The sequence below is a fragment of the Hyla sarda genome, chromosome 6 (genome assembly GCF_029499605.1).
Source record: "Hyla sarda isolate aHylSar1 chromosome 6, aHylSar1.hap1, whole genome shotgun sequence".
NCBI lineage: Eukaryota > Metazoa > Chordata > Amphibia > Anura > Hylidae > Hyla > Hyla sarda.
Genome location: NC_079194.1, coordinates 305,454,906 through 305,476,763, shown reverse-complemented (window position 1 = coordinate 305,476,763; position 21,858 = coordinate 305,454,906). Strand labels below are relative to the sequence as shown.

General features: G+C 45.6%; 2 protein-coding genes across 3 annotated transcripts in view; one reads left to right on the top strand and one right to left on the bottom strand.

The window, feature by feature from the left end:
* Positions 1–4,017, top strand: part of ZNF143 (zinc finger protein 143) — a 47,007-nt gene extending 42,990 nt beyond the window's left edge. Inside the window, exons 13-15 of one of the 2 annotated variants that reach the window (XM_056528005.1) lie at positions 1,719–1,846; positions 1,948–2,094; positions 2,235–4,017. In XM_056528005.1, coding sequence (XP_056383980.1) covers positions 1,719–1,846; positions 1,948–2,094; positions 2,235–2,318 — 359 coding nt within the window. In that variant the 3' untranslated portion in view covers positions 2,319–4,017. The remainder of the gene's footprint in view (positions 1–1,718; positions 1,847–1,947; positions 2,095–2,234) is intronic. The other variant, XM_056528006.1, reaches the window with a different exon arrangement.
* Positions 1–21,858, bottom strand: part of TMEM41B (transmembrane protein 41B) — a 190,174-nt gene that overhangs the window by 144,047 nt on the left and 24,269 nt on the right. The window lies entirely within an intron of this gene.

The window sequence follows — 21,858 nt, the reverse complement described above, 5'->3', positions numbered from 1 at the left end:
GTGTATAATACAGGATATAACTCAGGATCAGTACAGGATAAGTAATGTAATGTATGTACACAGTGACCTCACCAGCAGAATAGTGAGTACAGCTCTGGGGTATAATACAGGATATAACTCAGGATCAGTACAGGATAAGTAATGTAATGTATGTACACAGTGACCTCACCAGCAGAATAGTGAGTACAGCTCTGGGGTATAATACAGGATATAACTCAGGATCAGTACAGGATAAGTAATGTAATGTATGTACACAGTGACCTCACCAGCAGAATAGTGAGTGCAGCTCTGGGGTATAATACAGGATATAACTCAGGATCAGTACAGGATAAGTAATGTAATGTATGTACACAGTGACCTCACCAGCAGAATAGTGAGTGCAGCTCTAGGGTATAATACAGGATATAACTCAGGATCAGTACAGGATAAGTAATGTAATATATGTACACAGTGATCTCACCAGCAGAATAGTGAGTACAGCTCTAGGGTATAATACAGGATATAACTCAGGATCAGTACAGGATAAGTAATGTAATGTATGTACACAGTGACCTCACCAGCAGAATAGTGAGTGCAGCTCTAGGGTATAATACAGGATATAACTCAGGATCAGTACAGGATAAGTAATGTAATATATGTACACAGTGATCTCACCAGCAGAATAGTGAGTACAGCTCTAGGGTATAATACAGGATATAACTCAGGATCAGTACAGGATAAGTAATGTAATGTATGTACACAGTGACCTCACCAGCAGAATAGTGAGTGCAGCTCCGGAGTATAATACAGGATATAACTCAGGAGCAGTACAGGATAAGTAATGTAGTGTATGTACACAGTGACCTCACCAGCAGAATAGTGAGTACAGCTCTGGAGTATAATACAGGATATAACTCAGGATCAGTACAGGATAAGTAATGTAATGTATGTACACAGTGACCTCACCAGCAGAATAGTGAGTACAGCTCTGGAGTATAATACAGGATATAACTCAGGATCAGTACAGGATAAGTAATGTAATGTATGTACACAGTGACCTCACCAGCAGAATAGTGAGTACAGCTCTGGAGTATAATACAGGATGTAACTCAGGATCAGTACAGGATAAGTAATGTAATGTATGTACACAGGGACCTCACCAGCAGAATAGTGAGTACAGCTCTGGAGTATAATACAAGATATAACTCAGGATCAGTACAGGATAAGTAATGTAATGTATGTACACAGTGATCTCACCAGAAGAATAGTGAGTACAGCTCTAGGGTATAATACAGGATATAACTCAGGATCAGTACAGGATAAGTAATGTAATGTATGTACACAGTGACCTCACCAGCAGAATAGTGAGTGCAGCTCCGGAGTATAATACAGGATATAACTCAGGAGCAGTACAGGATAAGTAATGTAGTGTATGTACACAGTGACCTCACCAGCAGAATAGTGAGTACAGCTCTGGAGTATAATACAGGATATAACTCAGGATCAGTACAGGATAAGTAATGTAATGTATGTACACAGTGACCTCACCAGCAGAATAGTGAGTACAGCTCTGGAGTATAATACAGGATATAACTCAGGATCAGTACAGGATAAGTAATGTAATGTATGTACACAGTGACCTCACCAGCAGAATAGTGAGTACAGCTCTGGAGTATTATAAAGCTGAGTGTAGTAATGTATGTTTTCTGTGTTTGTTAACACTTTGTTGTCCGTTGCAGCTGAAGACGTCCTGAAGGGTTCTCAGATAACATACGTCACTGGTGTAGAAGGAGAAGATGGTCTCCCAGCAGCGGTGACACAGTCTGGCCAACAATTGGCTCTTATATCGCAGGACGGCACCCAGCACGTAAGTGGGAAGAGATGAGGCTCCCGTCCTCTCATGTTGGACGCTCTTTGAGGAGATTCCGTTCTGTTTTCCCGTTCACCGTTGCGTTTCTCCCATCACAGGTGGCTATAGTAGCGCAGGACCTGTCGGCTTTCCATGCGGCCACCACGGAAATGGGGCAGCAGCAACACGGTCACCATCTGGTCACCACGGAGACACGGCCGGTTACACTGCTGGCCACATCCAACGGGACGCAGATCGCAGTGACGGTACGTAGCGGTCCACCTCATCAGGGCAATGGTGGGAGCTGTAGTCGTAGTCAGGGATAGACGAAATGATGGGGTTTGTGATCTGTCAACAAGGTAATGTATTCCATATTAGTCATGTGACTTTGTTTTTTCCCCCACAGCTCGGCGAGCAGCAATCCCTAGAGGAAGCGATCAGGATAGCCTCACGGATACAGCAGGGCGAATCTCCCGGGATGGATGAATAACTCGCCCCAGCCGCCATCTTGTACTGTATTGCTCCTTCACCGTTACAGACTTCACGACCGGACGTGATCTTATAACAAGACTTGTGAGACATTGAACATTGTCCGGAGAGGGGGGGCAGTGATAATAATCTGGATACATTTCAGTACCGACCCCCCGACTCCTCGCCACCGGAGGGCGTTACGTCTGCCGCTTCTGCCCCGTAGCTCTCTGGGCCGCCCTGTACTATTTGTAAATAGAGATTGTTATCGGCGAAATTGTTAATACTATTTTATCTTTTTGCGCAAATTAAGTACAAAAAAAAATATAATCCCTCCTCTTCCACCACCCCCCTCCCCAATGTTAAAGGGACTGAAGCTGCTCCGCTGCACATGAGCCTACATCGCCTCCGTCATAGGACATAATGAATTAGCCGCCATCTTGGTTTATAAAAACAAAAAAAGGTTTCATTCACTCGTGCAGGATCTGTTGCAGATGTCAAAGTTACTAAATGATTGTGTACGGCAGTGTTTCCCAATCAGAGTGCCTCCAGCTGTTGCAAAACTACAACTCCCAGCATGCCTTAGGCTGTCCGGCCATTCTGGGAATTGTAGTTTTATGCAACAGCTGGAGGGACCCTGTTTGGGAAACACTGATCAATGTGTACAATGGCTTCCATGGACTATGGATGTCAGAGGAGAGAAGGTCGGGCAAGTGCCCACTTGCAGAATACATGTACCAGTGTATGTGGGGGATGCGTTTTTAACAGAACACAGTCATATATGGCTCCTATACACATTCGAGCAGGCATGCTGGGAGTTGTAGTTTTGAAACAGCTGGAGGCACACTGGTTGGGAAACAACGGAACACAGCAGCAGATCCCTGTATGTGTGAATGTCTCCTAAAGCTCTATTGGTAGATTGACAGGAGTAGTCTCCAACCTGTGGCTCTACAGCATGCTGGGAGTTGTAGTGCTCCATGGTGGTCGTATCCATAAGACTAACATCTTTTGGACTTAATATTTGCATTTTAAGGGGATAGTGCATGACTGCGCATCATTAACCAATGCACTGCCCCTTTAAGGCTTATGGACCAGTGTGGTATCACATTAGACACCTATGACATCATTGAAGTCACTCATGTGATGTCATTGTAGCAAGATGTTAGTCCTTATGTAACGACCGCATCCTTATCCAGTGTACCGGCCCTTTAAGAGACTACAATACAGGTCAATAATTCTTCCATTGTATTCTCTGGGGAATCAGAGGATCCGCCTCCTCTATTATCGGTAACAATGTATCATTGTGACATTTCCGTAATAAACGCGGCGATCTCCTGGGGGCGGGGTTACTCGGCCCCGAGAATGTATTAAAATGAAATAAAGAAAGCGTTTGCTTGTGTAGTTTGGGATTATTTCTTTATGTACATAGATATCTCTATTTTCTTCTTTTTGTCCAGGACATTTGGTCACTATGGCGGGCCGGGGTCAGGGCGGGGGAGGGGATTTGCACGCTTCCGTTTATTTATAAGCACTGATTTTATTTGTACTATGATGCAATAAACCTTTTGCTTTTTTTAGAATCTTCATCCTATGGTTGTGTTTTGTGGAATAAATGGAATATAATGGTTATTGTTGGTAGCATGTGATATTAGAACTGGATGCTATGTATCACTAGAGGCCCAAGGCCCGGACCCATAGACCTGTGATGTGACCCCAAGGCCCTGACCCATAGACCTGTGATGTGACCCCAAGGCCCTGACCCATAGACCTGTGATGTGACCCCAAGGCCCGGACCCATAGACCTGTGATGTGACCCCAAGGCCCTGACCCATAGACCTGTGATGTGACCCCAAGGCCCAGACCCCATAGACCTGTGCTGTGACCCTAAAGCCTGGACCCATAGACCTGTGATGTGACCCTAAGGCCCGGACCCATAGACCTGTGCTGTGACCCCAAGGCCCGGACCCATAGACCTGTGATGTGACCCTAAGGCCCGGACCCCATAGACCTGTGATGTGACCCTAAAGCCTGGACCCATAGACCTGTGATGTGACCCTAAGGGCCGGACCCATAGACCTGTGCTGTGACCCCAAGGCCCGGACCCATAGACCTGTGATGTGACCCTAAGGCCCGGACCCATAGACCTGTGCTGTGACCCCAAGGCCCTGACCCATAGACCTGTGATGTGACCCTAAGGCCCAGACCCCATAGACCTGTGCTGTGACCCTAAGGCCTGGACCCATAGACCTGTGATGTGACCCTAAGGCCCGGACCCATAGACCTGTGCTGTGACCCCAAGGCCCGGACCCATAGACCTGTGATGTGACCCTAAGGCCTGGACCCATAGACCTGTGATGTGACCCTAAGGCCCGGACCCATAGACCTGTGCTGTGACCCTAAGGCCCGGACCCATAGACCTGTGATGTGACCCCAAGGCCTGGACCCCATAGACCTGTGATGTGACCCCAAGGCCCGGACCCATAGACCTGTGATGTGACCCTAAGGCCCAGACCCCATAGACCTGTTCTGTGACCATGGAGGTCAGGACCCCATATCCCAGTAATGTGACCCCATAGCCCTGTGATTCAACCCCTAAGGCCCAGAGCCTATAGCCCTGTGATGTGACCACTAAGGCCCGGACCCCATAGTCCTGTGATGTGAACTCCGAGAACTGGATCCTATATATTCCTGTAATGTGACCCCCAAGGCCCAGATCTCATAGCCCTGTGACCCCATGAGGCCTGTACCCCATAGACCTGTGCTGTGACCCCGAGGCGCGCACCCCATAGCCCTGTGATGTGACCCTTGAGGCCCTGACCCCAAAGCTCTGTGCTGTGACCTCTGAGGCCAGGACCCCATAGTCCTGTGATGTGGCCCATAGCCCTGTGATGTGACCCTAAGGCCCAGACCCCATATCCGTGTGACCCTAAGGCCCAGACCCCATAGTCCTGTGATGTGACCCTCGAGGCCCATAGCCCTGTGATGTGACCCTAAGGTCCAGACCCCATATCCCTGTGATCCTAAGGCCCAGACCCCATAGCCCTGTGATGTGACCCTTGGGGCCTAGACACCATAGCCCTGTGATGTGACCCTAAGGCCCAGACCCCATATCCCTGTGATGTGACCCTTGGGGCCTAGACACCATAGCCCTGTGCTGTGACCCTAAGGCCCAGACCCCATATCCCTGTGACCCTAAGACCCAGACCCCATATTCCTGTTCTGTGGCCGGGACCCAATAGACCTGTGCTGTGACCCTAAGGTCCGGACCAAATGAGATCTGGGGAATCTTGAAGCCACGTCAGCACCTTGATCTCTGTGTCAGGGTCCTGTGGTCTATTTGGCTGTGACCACCTGTTTGTCTGATGACAGGCTCAGACTACAAAAGGCGGGCTCTGTCCTGGGGCCACATATTTCCCGCAGCAGGTGTGACCGTACAGTAATAGATGTCACCGTCTTGAGAAACAGATGTGTCAGCCTGGTGTGAAGCCCCTGACCTTCGCTTTGACTTACAGAACACCTGTGCCCAGGTGAACTTTCTCTTCATCAGGTGAAGGTGCCGTCTGGGGAGGTGACCTTTAAGACAAATAACTACTTATCCACAATGGCGCAAGAGACACAGGACAATATGGTCACATGACTGCTGCGGATGACGTAACTATGGGCAACACATACGGCGGAAGAATTTTAGGGTTCCACTTTATTAGATGAAAAACATCTGAAATCAATGGGTTAATGTAGAGAAAGGGAATGGCGTCATCCTTTACTTGCAGTGTTTTCCAACCAGGGTGCCTCCAGCTGTTGCAAAACTACAACTCCCAGCATGCTCGGACAACCTGGTTGGGAGACACTGCTGTAATCTGTATAGGGGCCATATGATTGTGTTCTGTTAAAAGTGCATCCCCCACATACACTCATACATGTATTCTGCAGGGGGGCACTTGCCCGACCTTCTCTCCTCTGACATCTAGAGTCCATGGAAGCCACTGTACACATAGATCAGCCTTTTCCAAACAGGGTACCTCTGGCTTTGCAAAACTACAACTCCCAGCATGCCAGGAAAGCCAAAAGCTGTCCAGGAATACTGGGAATTGTAGTTTTGCAACAGCTGGTGGCACACCCTAATTGGGAGACACTGCTCTAATGTGTATATAATTAGATTTACTATCTTTATTTTTTTTATTGCGGCAAATTTATTATCCTCGACTATTTGTGACAAACCGCACCAATCACATCACTAATGAAAACATTGCACGCACTTCCGTTTGCGCCACCATAAGACAAAACGTTGGGCCCTGTACACACTACGTATCTTCTGAGCGGAATTTGGCTCAGAGATTACGACACCTCCCGTTTTTATTCAATGGGATCCTGGTGCACCATTGGAATTTTCGCCAAACAAATTTTGTATCCCAGGCTCCCCCAAAAGAATGGAACGGCACATTTCCGAGCGGTCCTAGCATCACCTTGTTTTGCCGTATTGTAAACAATACGCTGCAGCTAAAATTCCGCTTACAGAATTCCGCAAGTTCATTTCCGCAGCTTAAATTTTGCAAGTGGATTATGTTGCTACCTATTGACTTCCATGGGTCGTAACATAATCCACTTGCAGAATTTTAGCTATGGGTTACCCGCAGGGTAATATGTTTGAACGAACCTTGAGGGTGTAGTCACACGTACAGTATCCTGTGCATATTTAATGTGCAGGATTTGAAGCTGCAGATTTTATGTTGCAGAGTTCCAGGCCGAAAAATGTATCCCCTATCCGCATCCAAGTTTTTGATTGCTAGGACACCCAGCGATCTCCTGTATGGGGCCCCGACTCTCCCCAGGAGCAGCCCGTCATGACTCCTGCACGAAGCACGGACCACCACGCCTCCACCATATATCTCTATGGGAAAGCAGTTTGGCTATCTTCGGCTCTTTCATAGAGATATATGGAGGGAGCGTGTGTCATGGTATGCGCTTCCGGGGAGAGCCAGGGCCCTGTAAAGGAGATCGCTGGAAGTCCCACTGGTCGGACCCCCACGTTCTAAAACCTGCAGATAGGAGATAAGTTTTACAGTATTGGGACTTCTCCTTTAATGTAAACTAAATAACTGAACACAGCATCAAATCTGCAGCTTCAAATCCTGTGCATCAAATATGGTCATGATCCTGAACGTGTGGACGTACCCTTAGTAAATATTTCTGGACATATGGAAAAAAATATAAAAAAAAAGGAAACGCCTGCTTTCAGGAATCCTGAGTTGCTTTGAAAAATCGGGAAAACTCAAAACCATGCTAAAAAGCAAAAACAAAAGGAAACAAACTACAAAAAGTGTCGGCCTAAAATGTATTTAATTTGGAAGGATAAATCCCTACAAAAAAGTGTTGTCTTTCTGTTAAGTAAATCTTGGCCGTTGTGTGATAGAGGCTGAAAAGTTGAGCTTAAAAAAAATAAAAATAAAAAAACAAGAACAAAATACACAAAAAGTTTTCTATGGGGGGAGGAGGAGAAGACACTAAACAAGGTTGTTTGTCCTTGGGGCCGATATTGTCCGCACTCATAGAGCCGTGAGTCACCGTCTATAGGCTCCACATTCCTGGAGGATTACAGAATATGCTGAGTTCAGATGGGCAAAGGTCACATGACTTCACTCGAAACCCTTCCCCCCCCCCTCTATAGTGAAGGAGCCTCCCACCCTGAATGTATACTGCCCCTTATAGATCATCTGTATAGATCCCATGGTTGTTATCACAGTGTATTATTTGTACGTGATTACCACAAACACAATGTAACCAGACTAATGACACAGACTGTTGTCAATCATAACTCCTCTTGAGCATGTTGAGGAAACATCCACAGTGCAGGGAGGAAAAGTAAGTGAACCCTTTGGGAATTATGTGAATTTCTTATAAAAATGTGCTTTGATTGTATACTAATTATACAGTGTTTTTTTGTAGGATGGGTTGGGTGGTATAACAGATGAATAACCTCTTCTAGGGTCATGGTCCTTCAGCTGCTCTCACACCGGGCACCTAAGTCCAACTGCAGACTCTACCGTGTGTATCGCCACCAACATTGTAGGGTTTATTGCCATCAGCAGCCTCACGTTCTTCAGATCCCAATGGCTAGGAAATCTCACAGTAGCTTCTTGAGCAGTTGTGTGGAGGACTCCGGGAAGGCCTAATGGATCTGATGGTTTGATGCTGTTTCCATTGCTACGACTGCCGGGCACTCTGCCACTGCCAGCCGAGTAAGATTGTCCATGCAACATCACGGCTCTTGGTCACTAGAAGAGGAAGCTTCTCAATGATCCAGCACTCACCAGATCATTGCCAAAGAAGGTTCTTTATTAAATTCACAGGAACATTACAGCAGCAAAAGGGAAGGTGAACACAAGCTCCGAGGAGCTCGTGGGTGACAGGTCCGTTGTGCGGGAGTCCGCTTGGTCACGCCCAGTGGGCGTGACCAAGCGGACTCCCTCAAAACGGACCTGTCACCCACGAGCTCCTCAGAGCTCGCTTTCACCTTCCCTGTCGCTGCTGTAATGTTCCTGTGAATTTAATAAAGAACCTTCTTCGGCAACGATCTGTTGAGGGCCGTACAGCCTTCTTTCTATAGGATTTTCGCCATCACGTATTTCTGATGAATAGCACCCTCGATCAGCCCAATAATTGTGCCATCTCAGTATCCTACCACATAGTACCACCAGGGAGTGCCGGACCCTGTTGTTTCTCTACTGTACACGAAGCTTCTCAAAGAGATGTCCATGTCTCCAGATCTTCTCCATACCTCATCAGCACTATGCAGGACACTATCCGGGACAGCACAGTGAAGGACTAAGTCACGTTGAAGTTACATAGTGGGCTGAGCTCAATAAACCTCATTCCATTCTTCCCTGCATAGGCCTAGGCCTGCTCAGTGGGAATTGGGGAGTCTATTCCCCACCAGTATCCAGGGGACACCTGGAATGTGCTCATTGATCTCTTTTAGACAGCGGTCTAATCCATCGCAGGATGTCCAGGAGTGTCCCACAGCTCAAGCTTCACATGTCAGCCATCTAGGATGATAGTGGTAGCTTTATAGTCAATACCGTTAGTCTAGGGGTAAGGGGACTCCAATGCTCTGTCCTGAAAGTTTCCAAGATCTCTACCTTTCCGACAATTCTATCTCCTACCCGCAGAAAGTTCAGGAGGTAGTTGTAGCTCTTTAAGGGGCTGCCTTTAGTGCCTATTCTCCCACCTCCTCAGGAGGCAAATGGCATGTCAGCCTTCTCTGGATTGTCCTCAGCCACCAAGATGTCCAGGAAAGGCTTCTAGAGACTGCAGATGGGATTTGCACTTCACTACTGCCTCATCTACATTTCCGAGAGATCGGGCGGGAAGACATCTGACAGGGCATCCGGGCAGGAGGCCTGACACCTGGGACACAAAGTGTGCGAGTGTAAAGCGCTGGCCTCTTCTATGCACACAGGTTCTTCAGGGACAGGATCTCTAGGGGGGTAGGGGGCACTCCGGGGACAACAAGCTCCAGTTCATAAGTCACAGCTTTAGCGCTCCAGTCTACCTTTGCCTGTATCATAGTTACATTGTATTAGAAATACAATGTAACTAAACTAATAAAAGACAGTACCGTTTGTGACATTGGGTAAACATCCACAGCGCAGGGAAAAAGTAAGTGAACCATTTATTTGATATTTTTCCCCCCGAATTGAAGAAACTTTATTCAAGAACAATACTAAGGCAAACACATACTGTAGGTACACATAGACCTGGCCGGCCTAAAAGGTGCGCCACAATTAAAACAATAGTACGTGAAAAATTTCTCGAATTGTGACTAAAAGGGGTACTCTGCTACCCCAGCATTCGGAACATTTTGTTCTAATGCTTGGAGAGGGCGGCGGGGTCATGACATCACGCCATGCCTTCTCAATGCAAGGCTATGGGAGAAGGCGTAACGGCAGCCATACTTTCATTGAGGGGGCATGGCAGTGACATCACAAGTGGGCATGGCAGTGACATCACGACCCCACCGCCTGCACCCAGCATTCTAAACGTACGCCAGGTGCTGCACAGATATCGCGGGGGTCCCAGCGGCAGGACCCCTATGATAAGACATCGTATCCCCTATCCTTTGGATAGGGAATTAGATGTCTAGGGGCGGAGCTCCCCAGTGAAGATCAAAGGAACAGTAAAAATGTTATTAAATGTTATAAACCGAGAAAATAAGTGATCAGACCCACCAATAAGGCATGAATACTAGGCAAGAGGGTGGCAGAGCGAACCATTGAAATTCATAGTCTGTAGATGCCCCCCTCCCTCTTTAGGGACAAGGACCCCCACCAAATTCTTTCCAAAGCTGCATATAACTATATGACTATATAACTATACAATTTTGGACTATTCCTTCCTGCGAATGTGTTTTAGGTTGGTCAATACTTCTTGGATGCCTTGTGTGCACAGTGCTCTTCAGGTCACGTCATCTCCATAGGGTTATCCCTGGATTACAACGTATCACCTGTCTACAGTCCAACAGCTGGGACCCCCATGATCAACATGCTAAAGATATCCAAGTATTGTGCATAGTAGGAAAAGAAAAGTGACTATAAATGGTAAGATGGGTCCAGCATATTTTTGGAGAGTGTTTGTCCCCGGCTCGGAGCTATTTATTTGCACGTTGAATTGTCCTGTGACCTTTAACGAGTCAATAAGAAGTGAAGGTTGAGTGTATTTACGGAGGAGGTCACACAGGTCAGGTGCTTCAGACTCCTCTTAGAGATGATGGGTACAGCCTTTCCCTCTCGAGGTGGGGGTGGGGGTCCTTAAAAAAGTTGTGCAACTTATTTGGTAAAGGAGATCTACATCTCTGTTCATACCTGTTTTCTTCCATGCAACATTGTGGTGGATCCATCAAACTGCAAAACTATAATTCCCAGCATGCCTGGGAGTTGTAGTCTTGCTACAGCCAAACACATGCAAAATATTTGTCAGTAAACCATACCTTTCCGGACACATCTTATCCTTATCGTTTACTCTTGAAAACTTCAGGAGTCCAAACACATGTCCTTCTCCTGAGCAAACACAACATCAGGAGATAATCTCACAACAAACAGCAGATAGAAACACATTATAAGGCCAGAAGACAACCCAGCAAGGGGCCCTTTACAATGCAGGGCCCACATATGCCAAATGCCATTAAGAGGACTTGATGTGTACAATGGTAAGTTGGTGGTACATGTCACAGTAACATCCACATGATGTCAAGACACAAGGTCCACAGCAGAACATTGCCCATCACTCTGCCCCCGCCAGCCTGTTTTCTTCCCAAAATGCATCCTTGTGTATCTTCACAGTAACAAATTTCTGTTATTGGATCTTCTATATCTTCTATGGTAACATATTGCAGTTGTTTGATCTTTTATCTTTCTTATGATTTCATCTCTCCATGGTAATAAATTGCTGTTGTTGGGTCTTTTATACCTCCTATGGTTTTATATCTCCATTGTAACAGATTGCTGTTGTTGGATCTTCTATATCTCCTATGGTTTCATGTCTCCATGGTAACAGATTGCTGTTGTTGGATCTTTTATCTTTCCTATGATTTCATCTCTCCATGGTAACAGATTGCTGTTGTCGGATCTTCTATATGTTCCCTAAGGTTTTGTGTCTCTATGGCAACAGACGGTTGTTTTGGATGTTCTACATCCCCAATGGTTTTGTGTCTCCTTAGTAACAAACTGCTGTTGTTGGATCTTCTACATCTCCTATGGTTTTATAACTTAAAGGTAACAGATTGCTTTTGTTGGATCCTATAGATCTCCCGTTTTTTGTCTCCATGGTAGCAGATTGCTGTTGTTAAATCTTCTATATCGCCTATGGTTTTGGTGTCTCCGTAGTAACATATTGCTGTTGTTGGATCTTCTATGTCTCCTGTGTTGTGTCTCCATGGTAACAGCCTGTTGTTGAATCTTCTATATCTCCTATGGTTTAAAGTCTCCTTGGTAACTGATTGCTGTTGTTGGATCTTCTATAGTTTTGTGTCTCCATTTAAAAAACTGCTGTTGTTGGATCTTCTATCTCTCCTATTGTTTTATCTCTCCACTGTAACAGATTGCTGTTGTTGGATCTTCTATATCTCCTATGGTTTTTTCTCTCCATGGTAACAGATTGCTGTTGTTGGATCTTCTATATCTCCTATTGTTTTATCTCTCCACTGTAAAAGATTGCTGTTGTTGGATCTTCTATATCTCCTATGGTTTTTTCTCTCCATGGTAACAGATTGCTGTTGTTGGATCTTCTATATCTACTATGGTTTCATGTTTCCTATAATTTCATGCCTCCATGGCAAAAAATTGCTGTTGTTTGATCTTTTATATTTTATTTAGTTTTGTGTCTCCATGGTAACATATTGCGGTTGTTTGATCTCTTATGGTCTCACATCTCTGTGGTAGCAAACTGCTATTGTTGGATCTTCTAATATTATGTACCTCTATTTACTGGAAGCTATTATAAAGCAGAGTCTGAGGATAAAATATGACTGACAGCAAGCAGATGTGGTGAAGAATGTTTTAGAACATTGTTTTATTACTGAAGAAGCCGTCTAATAGAGAATATAGGGTTCGGATACTACAACTAGAGCGGTGAATGTGCTATGCTCAGGCGTCTTCAGCACTGACATATATACTATAATTACACCAGTATCTTACACGCCGCCCGAGGCAGGGGCCGCCCTATATCCAGCACAGGAGCCTCAGGCTGTGAACTCCATATAAACTCCACATCCTTCCCCTCTATTACAGGCAGGTGGAGGTTCAGCACAGCGTCCTGTCAAGTCACAAATCAGTCATCCTTCTTGTATATGTGACCCTCGCCAAGCCAAAATGGCGCCAATGTACAACTTCCTAAATCAGAATGAAGGTTACATATGGCTTATATTTTGTAGTCTTTTTTGATGTTTCTATCTTTATCTTTATGCTTGGGGGAAAAGAAAATATATAAATCATCCCTGGTCGCCGCCCATACAAGTAAGACGAAAGAAATGGCGGGATAAAGTCAGACTTTTCCCCCTAAAGGCAACAATAATGTTTTTTCTGGCGCTATAAATCTAACAGGATAATTATATGTTAATTATATAACATGCTTATTAGTACGGCTGCCGGTACACACGGCGGTCTGCGCTGTGTGTGACAAAAAAGTTTTACTGTAAATTGATGTGGGTTTTGGTCACGCAATTTTTACAGGTGAAGTGTATAGGGTAAATGTATTAATCCACGTACGTCAGTTTTTTCTGCAAAAGAATTCTGCTGGAAATTTACTGCCCATGTACTTCATTGGGATTCCGCTGTCCCCTTCACACATCGGAATTTCCGCATTTCGCAAAATTTTAAGACCCATTTTTAATTTAGCGGAATTTGTGGTGGAATCTCATTGAAATCAATGGGGCTTAAGAATTTCAGTGGAATTCAGTGTTAGAGAACACAGAATTCTGCCAAAAGTTTGGCGGAATTCTGCAATTCCTTCCAGCAAGCTTTGCTGAACAGATTTTTTGCAGGATTCTGCCATATAAACAAAGCCTTGCACTCCGGTCATGAGAATCTTGAATAGGTAATAAGAATTTGGTTAGGGGGTCTACATAAATTTTCTAAAAGGACCCCCCTTAAAAAAAAAATAGGGGGGGGGGGGAAGGAAAGTCTCTTTATGATGGTCTTATGGAGTGAGGAGGAAGGGGGCACTGATATGAAACTTCTGACTGGCTGAGATGACACCCTGAGGATTTGGGGGGCTGCACTAGAGTTGGGGTGCTTTTGAGCCCCCGCTAGTTTCTCTGTATTGAGGAATTTATTACAGGGCCATATGATCACCCTGAAGTTGTTTTTGTCACATATGTCGTCCAATGAGATTGCAGATTAGACTTCAAGGCTCCTTCATTTTTAAAGGCTCAGGTGTCCACGGACGCTGATCACAGGAGGTCACAGGTGTCTAATCACATGTCCCACCAGCTCCGGGACTTCTTTCAATCTCCAATGGTCCATATATAAACACGTATCTGCCCCTCCCCCAGCTGCACCATTATAATGCAGCGATGGCCGCTCATCATCAAAGCCTGCACCTGGTTCACCCTGATGTCTACACGACCGCCCTAGTTCTATTCATACAGATGGATATGTCTTACGGAGCAGATACATGGAAAATGTGACAGCTGAGGGTTTGCTACAATTGTATCCAGTCTGGACAATCTGTTTCTATACTAAACCAAGCAACAGTAGGATTGTATAGACTGGATACAAAGTATCAGACAAAATCAGGACAGGTTTTAAACCTTAGTATATACCTGTATTTCTGAACCAGGGTACCTCCAGCTGTTGCAAAACTACAACTCCCAGCATGCCCGGACAGCCAACGGCAGTCCGGGCATGCTGGGAGTTGTAGTTTTGCAACAGCTGGAGGCACCCTAGTTGGGAATCACTGATCTATGTGTCCGATGGCCTCTTGACTTTCTCTTGACTCTGGATGTCAGAGGAGAGAAGGGTCGGGAAGTGTCCTCCTGCAGAATACATGTATAAGTGTATTCTGTCCAGGCATGCTGGGAGTTGTAGTTTTGCAACAGCTGAGGCACACTAATTGGAAAGCACTGCATCTATAGCAGTGGTCTGCAACAATTAGGGTCTCCTGCTGTTGCAAAACTTCAATTCCTTGCATGCTGGGAGTTGTAGTTTTGCAAAAGCTGAAGAGCCACAGGCTATAAAGGCATGCTGGGAGTTGTAGTTTTGCAACAGCTGAAGGCACCCTGGTTGGGAAACACCAATCTATGTGTACAATGGCCTCTAGATCTCTGTTGACTCTTGATGTCAGAGGAGAGAAGGTCGGACAAGTTCCCGCCTGCAGAATATATGTGCTAGTGTATGTGGGGATGGGAAGAGATCTCTGTTGGCCGATAAATGTGAAATATTTGGTCGCTGTTGCAGAACTATAACTCCCAGGATGCCCAGACAGCCTTTAGCTATGTTTTGGATGATGCAGTTCAAGCTGCACAAACACTTTCCTGCTCAGATATAAGTAAATAGTGAATCCTTGTGCAAACAACTTCAGCACAAGTATTTATTTACTCACTACGGAGCCAATAACACATTACAATATGGCGTCCGGACGTCTCCTCTGTGGAGAGAATCAGCTGGGGCACCGGATAAGTGCAGGTCCTGTGCTTCTCCATCTGCTACAAAACCACAACTCCCAGCATGCCCTAAATGCCGCAGGCACATTTCATATCCGAGGACAGGGGTCTTCAACCTGTGGCTCCTCAGCTGCAAAACTACAACTCCCAGCATGCCCTGACAGCCTAAGCTCTCCAGTTCTTGCAAAACTACATCTCCTTGAATGCCTTTACAGCGTGCAGCTCTCCAGCTGTTGCAAAACTACAACTCCCATCATGCCCGACAACCTAAGCTCTCTAGTTGTTGCAAAACTACAACTTCCAGCATGCCCTGACAGTCTGATGCTCTCCAGCTGTTGCAAAACTACATCTCCCAGCATGCCCTGACAGTCTGATGCTCTCCAGCTGTTGCAAAACTACATCTCCCAGCATGCCCTGACAGTCTGATGCTCTCCAGCTGTTGCAAAACTACATCTCCCAGCATGCCTTGATGGCATGTGGCTCTCGAGCTGTTGCAAAACTACAATGCCCAGAATGCGCTGATAGCCTTGTCTCTCCAGCTTTTGCAAAACTACATCTCCCAGCATGCCCTGACAGTCTGATGCTCTCCAGCTGTTGCAAAACTACATCTCCCAGCATGCCTTGATGGCATGTGGCTCTCGAGCTGTTGCAAAACTACAATGCCCAGAATGCGCTGATAGCCTTGTCTCTCCAGCTTTTGCAAAACTACATCTCCCAGCATGCCTTTACAGCATGCGTCTCTCCAGATGTTACAGAACTACACTTCCCAGCATGCTCTGATAGCCTTGTGCTCTCTAGCTGTTGTAAAACTACAACTCCCAACATCCTCTGACAACTTCAATCGTTGTAAAACTACAACTCCCATCATGCCTTTATAGTGTGTGGCTCTACAGCTTTTGCAAAACTACAAATCCCAGCATGCCAGGAGTTGTTGTTTTGCAGCAGCTGGAGATTCAAATGGTTGCAGACCACTGCTATAGATGCAGTGCTTCCCAACCAGTGTGCCTCCAGCTGTTGCAAAACTACAACTCCCAGCATGCATTTACAGCAAGCAGTTCTTCGGCTGTTGCAGAACTACACTTCCCAGCATGCTGTGATAGCCTTGTGCTCTCCAGCTGTTTCAAAACTACTACTCCCAACATACTCTTACAGCCTGTGGATCTCTACTTGTTGTAAAACTACATCTCCCAGCATGCCTTTACAGCAAGTGGCTCTCCGGCTGTTACAAAACTACACTTCCCAGCATGCTATGATATCCCGGTGGTCTCTAGCTTTCTCAAAACTACAACTCCCAGCATGCTAGGAGTTGTCAATTTGTAACAGCTGGAGATCCAAATGGTTGCAGACCGCTGCTATAGATGCAGTGCTTCCCAACCAGTGTGCCTCCAGCTGTTGCAAAACTACATCTCCCAGCATGCCTGGGCAGCATGCACTTATACATGTTTTCTGCAGGGGGACACTTGCCTGACCCTTCTCTCCTCTGACATCCATAGTCCATGGAAGCCATTGTACACATAGATCAGTGATTCCCAACTAGGGTGCCTCCAGCTGTTGCAAAACTGCAACTCCTAGCATGCCCGGACAGCCAACGGCTGTCCGGGCATGCTGGGAGTTGTAGTTTTGTAACAGCTGGTGAATTCCTGGAACACGTCCCAGACGTACCCCCTGTGTTATGATGTAAAGTGCGTCCTGTACATGACATTCAGGATGTGTGGGGGGTAATAAAGGTAATGATGGGCGCTGTGTGTGCATTGTGTCTGGCAGCGGCCATTGTCCTGTTATCTGTAATGGACATGGTCCCCCTCCCGTCTGGTTTCGCTGTTATCAGTCGTCTGCAGGAGGTTTGGTATCTGCAGACACAGAACCGCACAGGAACTTTCACTGATCACGGATATTACATACAACTATGATGTATCTAAGCTCTGCACAGTCACATACCGGTGGTGATTAGAGATGAGCGAACTTACAGTAAATTCGATTCGTCACGAACTTCTCGGCTCGGTGGTCGCTGACTTTTCCAGCATAAATTAGTTCAGCTTTGAGGTGCTCCGGTGGGCTGGAAAAGGTGGATACAGTCCTAGGAGACTCTTTCCTAGGACTGTATCCACCTTTTCCAGCCCACCGGAAAGCTGAACTAATTTATGCAGGATAAGTCATCAACTGCCGAGCCGAGAAGTTCGTGACGAATCGAATTTACTGTAAGTTCGCTCATCTCTAGTGGTGATACATCAGACATACACCCACCCCAGACATGGCTGAGCCCATTCTCCACCTGTTTCTACAATAGTGAGCAGGCTTAGATACACCGACTCTGCAAACAGTATCTCACATGATAGGCTTAGATACAGCGATTTACAAAAGAGCATTTCACATGATAGGCTTAGATACACCAACAGTATTTCACATTATAGTCTTAGATTAACCAATTTAGCAACCACATGATAGGCTCAGATACAGCAATTTAGAACACAGTATCTCCCATAATGGTTTAGATACACCAAATCTGCAAACAGTGTCTCTCATGATAGGCTTAGATTTACCAACTCAGCAAAGAGTATCTCACATATAAGGCTTAGATACATCAACCCAGTAAACAGTGTCTCACATGATAGGCTTAGATAGAGCAATTTAGAAAACAGTGTCTCACATGATAGGATTAGATACACCAACTCAGCAAAGAGTATCTCACATATAAGGCTTAGATACATAAACTTAGTAAACAGTGTCTCTCATGATAGGCTTAGATACAGCAATTTAGAAAACAGCGTCTCACATGATAGGATTAGATACACCAACTCAACAAACAGTATCTTACAAAATAGGCTATGATACACCAACTAAGTAGACAGTAACTGATGTCTTAGGCTTAGATACATCAATTTAGTAGACAGTATAACACAATAAGATTAGATACACCAACTCTGCAGACATTATCACAGGTTATAGGCTTAGATTCGCCAACTCAGCAAACCATATTTTAAATTATAGGCTTAGATACACCAACTCAATAGACAGTAACCCCTGTGATAGACTTAGATACATCAACAAATAAGATTACATATGTCAACACAGCAGACAGTATTACACAATAGGATTAGATACACCAAGTCAGCGGACAGTATCACACAATAGGATTAGATACACCAACTCAGTATCACACAAGATAGTTTTAGATACACCAACTCAGCGGACAGTAACACACAATAGGATTAGATACACCAACTCAGTATCACACAAGATAGTTTTAGATACACCAACTCAGCGGACAGTAACACACAATAGGATTAGATACACCAACTCAGTATCACACAAGATAGTTTTAGATACACCAACTCAGCGAACAGTAACACACAACAGCATTAGACAAACACTCGGAAGACAGTATCATATATATATTAGACTTAGATACAGCAGGTCAGTATAGAGTATCACACAGGCTTAGATACAGTGGCTTGCAGATAGTATCACACTTCACAAGCTCAGATACAACAGTTTGCTGACAATATCATAAATCACAGGTAACACACAGGCTCAGCAGACATATCATACATGACAGAATTAGATACATCAGCTCAGAAATTGTACCACACATTATAGGCTTAGGGTACGTTCACACGCTCTTTGTTTTAGCGGGTTTTCCGCTGCGTATTTGAAAGTGGGCGGGCTCTTCTCGGCTGTCCGCAGCAGATTTTCCGTGGCGGAATGTACACTGCGGAAAATCCGCCGCAAGCCCCATTGAAGTCAGTAGGGACTGTGGCGGATTTTCCTCAGCGTAAATTCCTCCGCAGAAAATCTGCTGCGGACAGCCGAGAAGAGCCCGCCCACTTTCAAATACGCAGCGGAAAACCCGCTAAAAAATCAGCGCGTGTGAACGTACCCTTAGATACAATGGCTCAAAAGACAGTATTATGCATGACTGTGTAAAAGTGGCTAATCAGACATTGTGACACATGATCCAGAGGCTCATCAGGCAGTATCACACATGACAGGCTCAGATACAATGGCTAACTAGACAGTATGACACATGACAGACTTAGATCCAGAGGCTCATCAGGCAGTATCACACATGACAGGCTCAGATACAGCAGCTCAGTAGACAGTATGACACATGACAGGCTTAGATCCAGAGGCTCATCAGGCAGTATCACACATGACAGGCTCAGATACAGCAGCTCAGTAGACAGTATGACACATGACAGGCTTAGATTCAGAGGCTCATCAGGCAGTATCACACATGACAGGCTCAGATACAATGGCTAACTAGACAGTATGACACATGACAGGCTTAGATTCAGAGGCTCATCAGGCAGTATCACACATGACAGGCTCAGATACAATGGCTAAGTAGACAGTATGGCACATGACAGGCTTAGATCCAGAGGCTCATCAGGCAGTATCACACATGACAGGCTTAGATACAGCAGCTCAGTAGACAGTATGACACATGACAGGCTTAGATCCAGAGGCTCATCAGGCAGTATCACACATGACAGGCTCAGATACAATGGCTAACTAGACAGTATGACACATGACAGGCTTAGATCCAGAGGCTCATCAGGCAGTATCACACATGACAGGCTCAGATACAATGGCTAACTAGACAGTATGACACATGACAGGCTTAGATCCAGAGGCTCATCAGGCAGTATCACACATGACAGGCTCAGATACAGCAGCTCAGTAAACAGTATGACACATGACAGGCTTAGATCCAGAGGCTCATCAGGCAGTATCACACATGACAGGCTCAGATACAATGGCTAACTAGACAGTATGACACATGACAGGTTTAGATCCAGAGGCTCATCAGGCAGTATCACACATGACAGGCTCAGATACAGCAGCTCAGTAAACAGTATGACACATGACAGGCTTAGATCCAGAGGCTCATCAGGCAGTATCACACATGACAGGCTCAGATACAGCAGCTCAGTAGACAGTATGACACATGACAGGCTTAGATCCAGAGGCTCATCAGGCAGTATCACACATGACAGGCTTAGATCCAGAGGCTCATCAGGCAGTATCACACATGACAGGCTCAGATACAGCAGCTCAGTAGACAGTATGACACATGACAGGCTTAGATCCAGAGGCTCATCAGGCAGTATCACACATGACAGGCTCAGATACAGCAGCTCAGTAGACAGTATGACACATGACAGGTTTAGATCCAGAGGCTCATCAGGCAGTATCACACATGACAGGCTCAGATACAATGGCTAACTAGACAGTATGACATGACAGACAGATACAGAAACTCTTCAGGCAATATCACATGACAGGCTTGGATACACTGGCTCAGTAGACAGTATGACACGTGACACACTTCGATACAGACTCATCAGGCAGTATCACACATGACAGGCTTAGATACAGTGGTTCAGTAGGTAGTATGACACATGACAGACTTAGATACAGAGGTTCAGTAGGCAGTATCACACATGACCAGCTTAGATACAGTGGCTCAGTAGACAGTATACACATAATAGGCTTAGATACAGTGGTTCAGTAGGTAGTATGACACATGACAGACTTAGATACAGAGGTTCATCAGGCACTATCACACATGACCGGCTTAGGTACAGTGGCTCAGTAGACTGTATACACATGACAGGCTTAGATCCAGAGGCTCATCAGGCAGTATCACACATGACAGGCTCAGATACAATGGCTAACTAGACAGTATGACACGACAGGCTTAGATCCAGAGGCTCATAAGGCAGTATCACACATGACAGGCTCAGATACAGCAGCTCAGTAGACAGTATGACACATGACAGGCTTAGATCCAGAGGCTCATCAGGCAGTATCACACATGACAGGCTCAGATACAATGGCTAACTAGACAGTATGACACATGACAGGCTTAGATCCAGAGGCTCATCAGGCAGTATCACACATGACAGGCTCAGATACAGCAGCTCAGTAGACAGTATGACACATGACAGGCTTAGATTCAGAGGCTCATCAGGCAGTATCACACATGACAGGCTCAGATACAATGGCTAACTAGACAGTATGACACATGACAGGCTTAGATCCAGAGGCTCATCAGGCAGTATCACACATGACAGGCTCAGATACAATGGCTAAATAGACAGTATGACATGACAGACAGATACAGAAACTCTTCAGGCAATATCACATGACAGGCTTGGATACACTGGCTCAGTAGACAGTATGACACGTGACACACTTCGATACAGACTCATCAGGCAGTATCACACATGACAGGCTTAGATACAGTGGTTCAGTAGGTAGTATGACACATGACAGACTTAGATACAGAGGTTCAGTAGGCAGTATCACACATGACCAGCTTAGATACAGTGGCTCAGTAGACAGTATACACATATTAGGCTTAGATACAGTGGTTCAGTAGGTAGTATGACACGACAGACTTAGA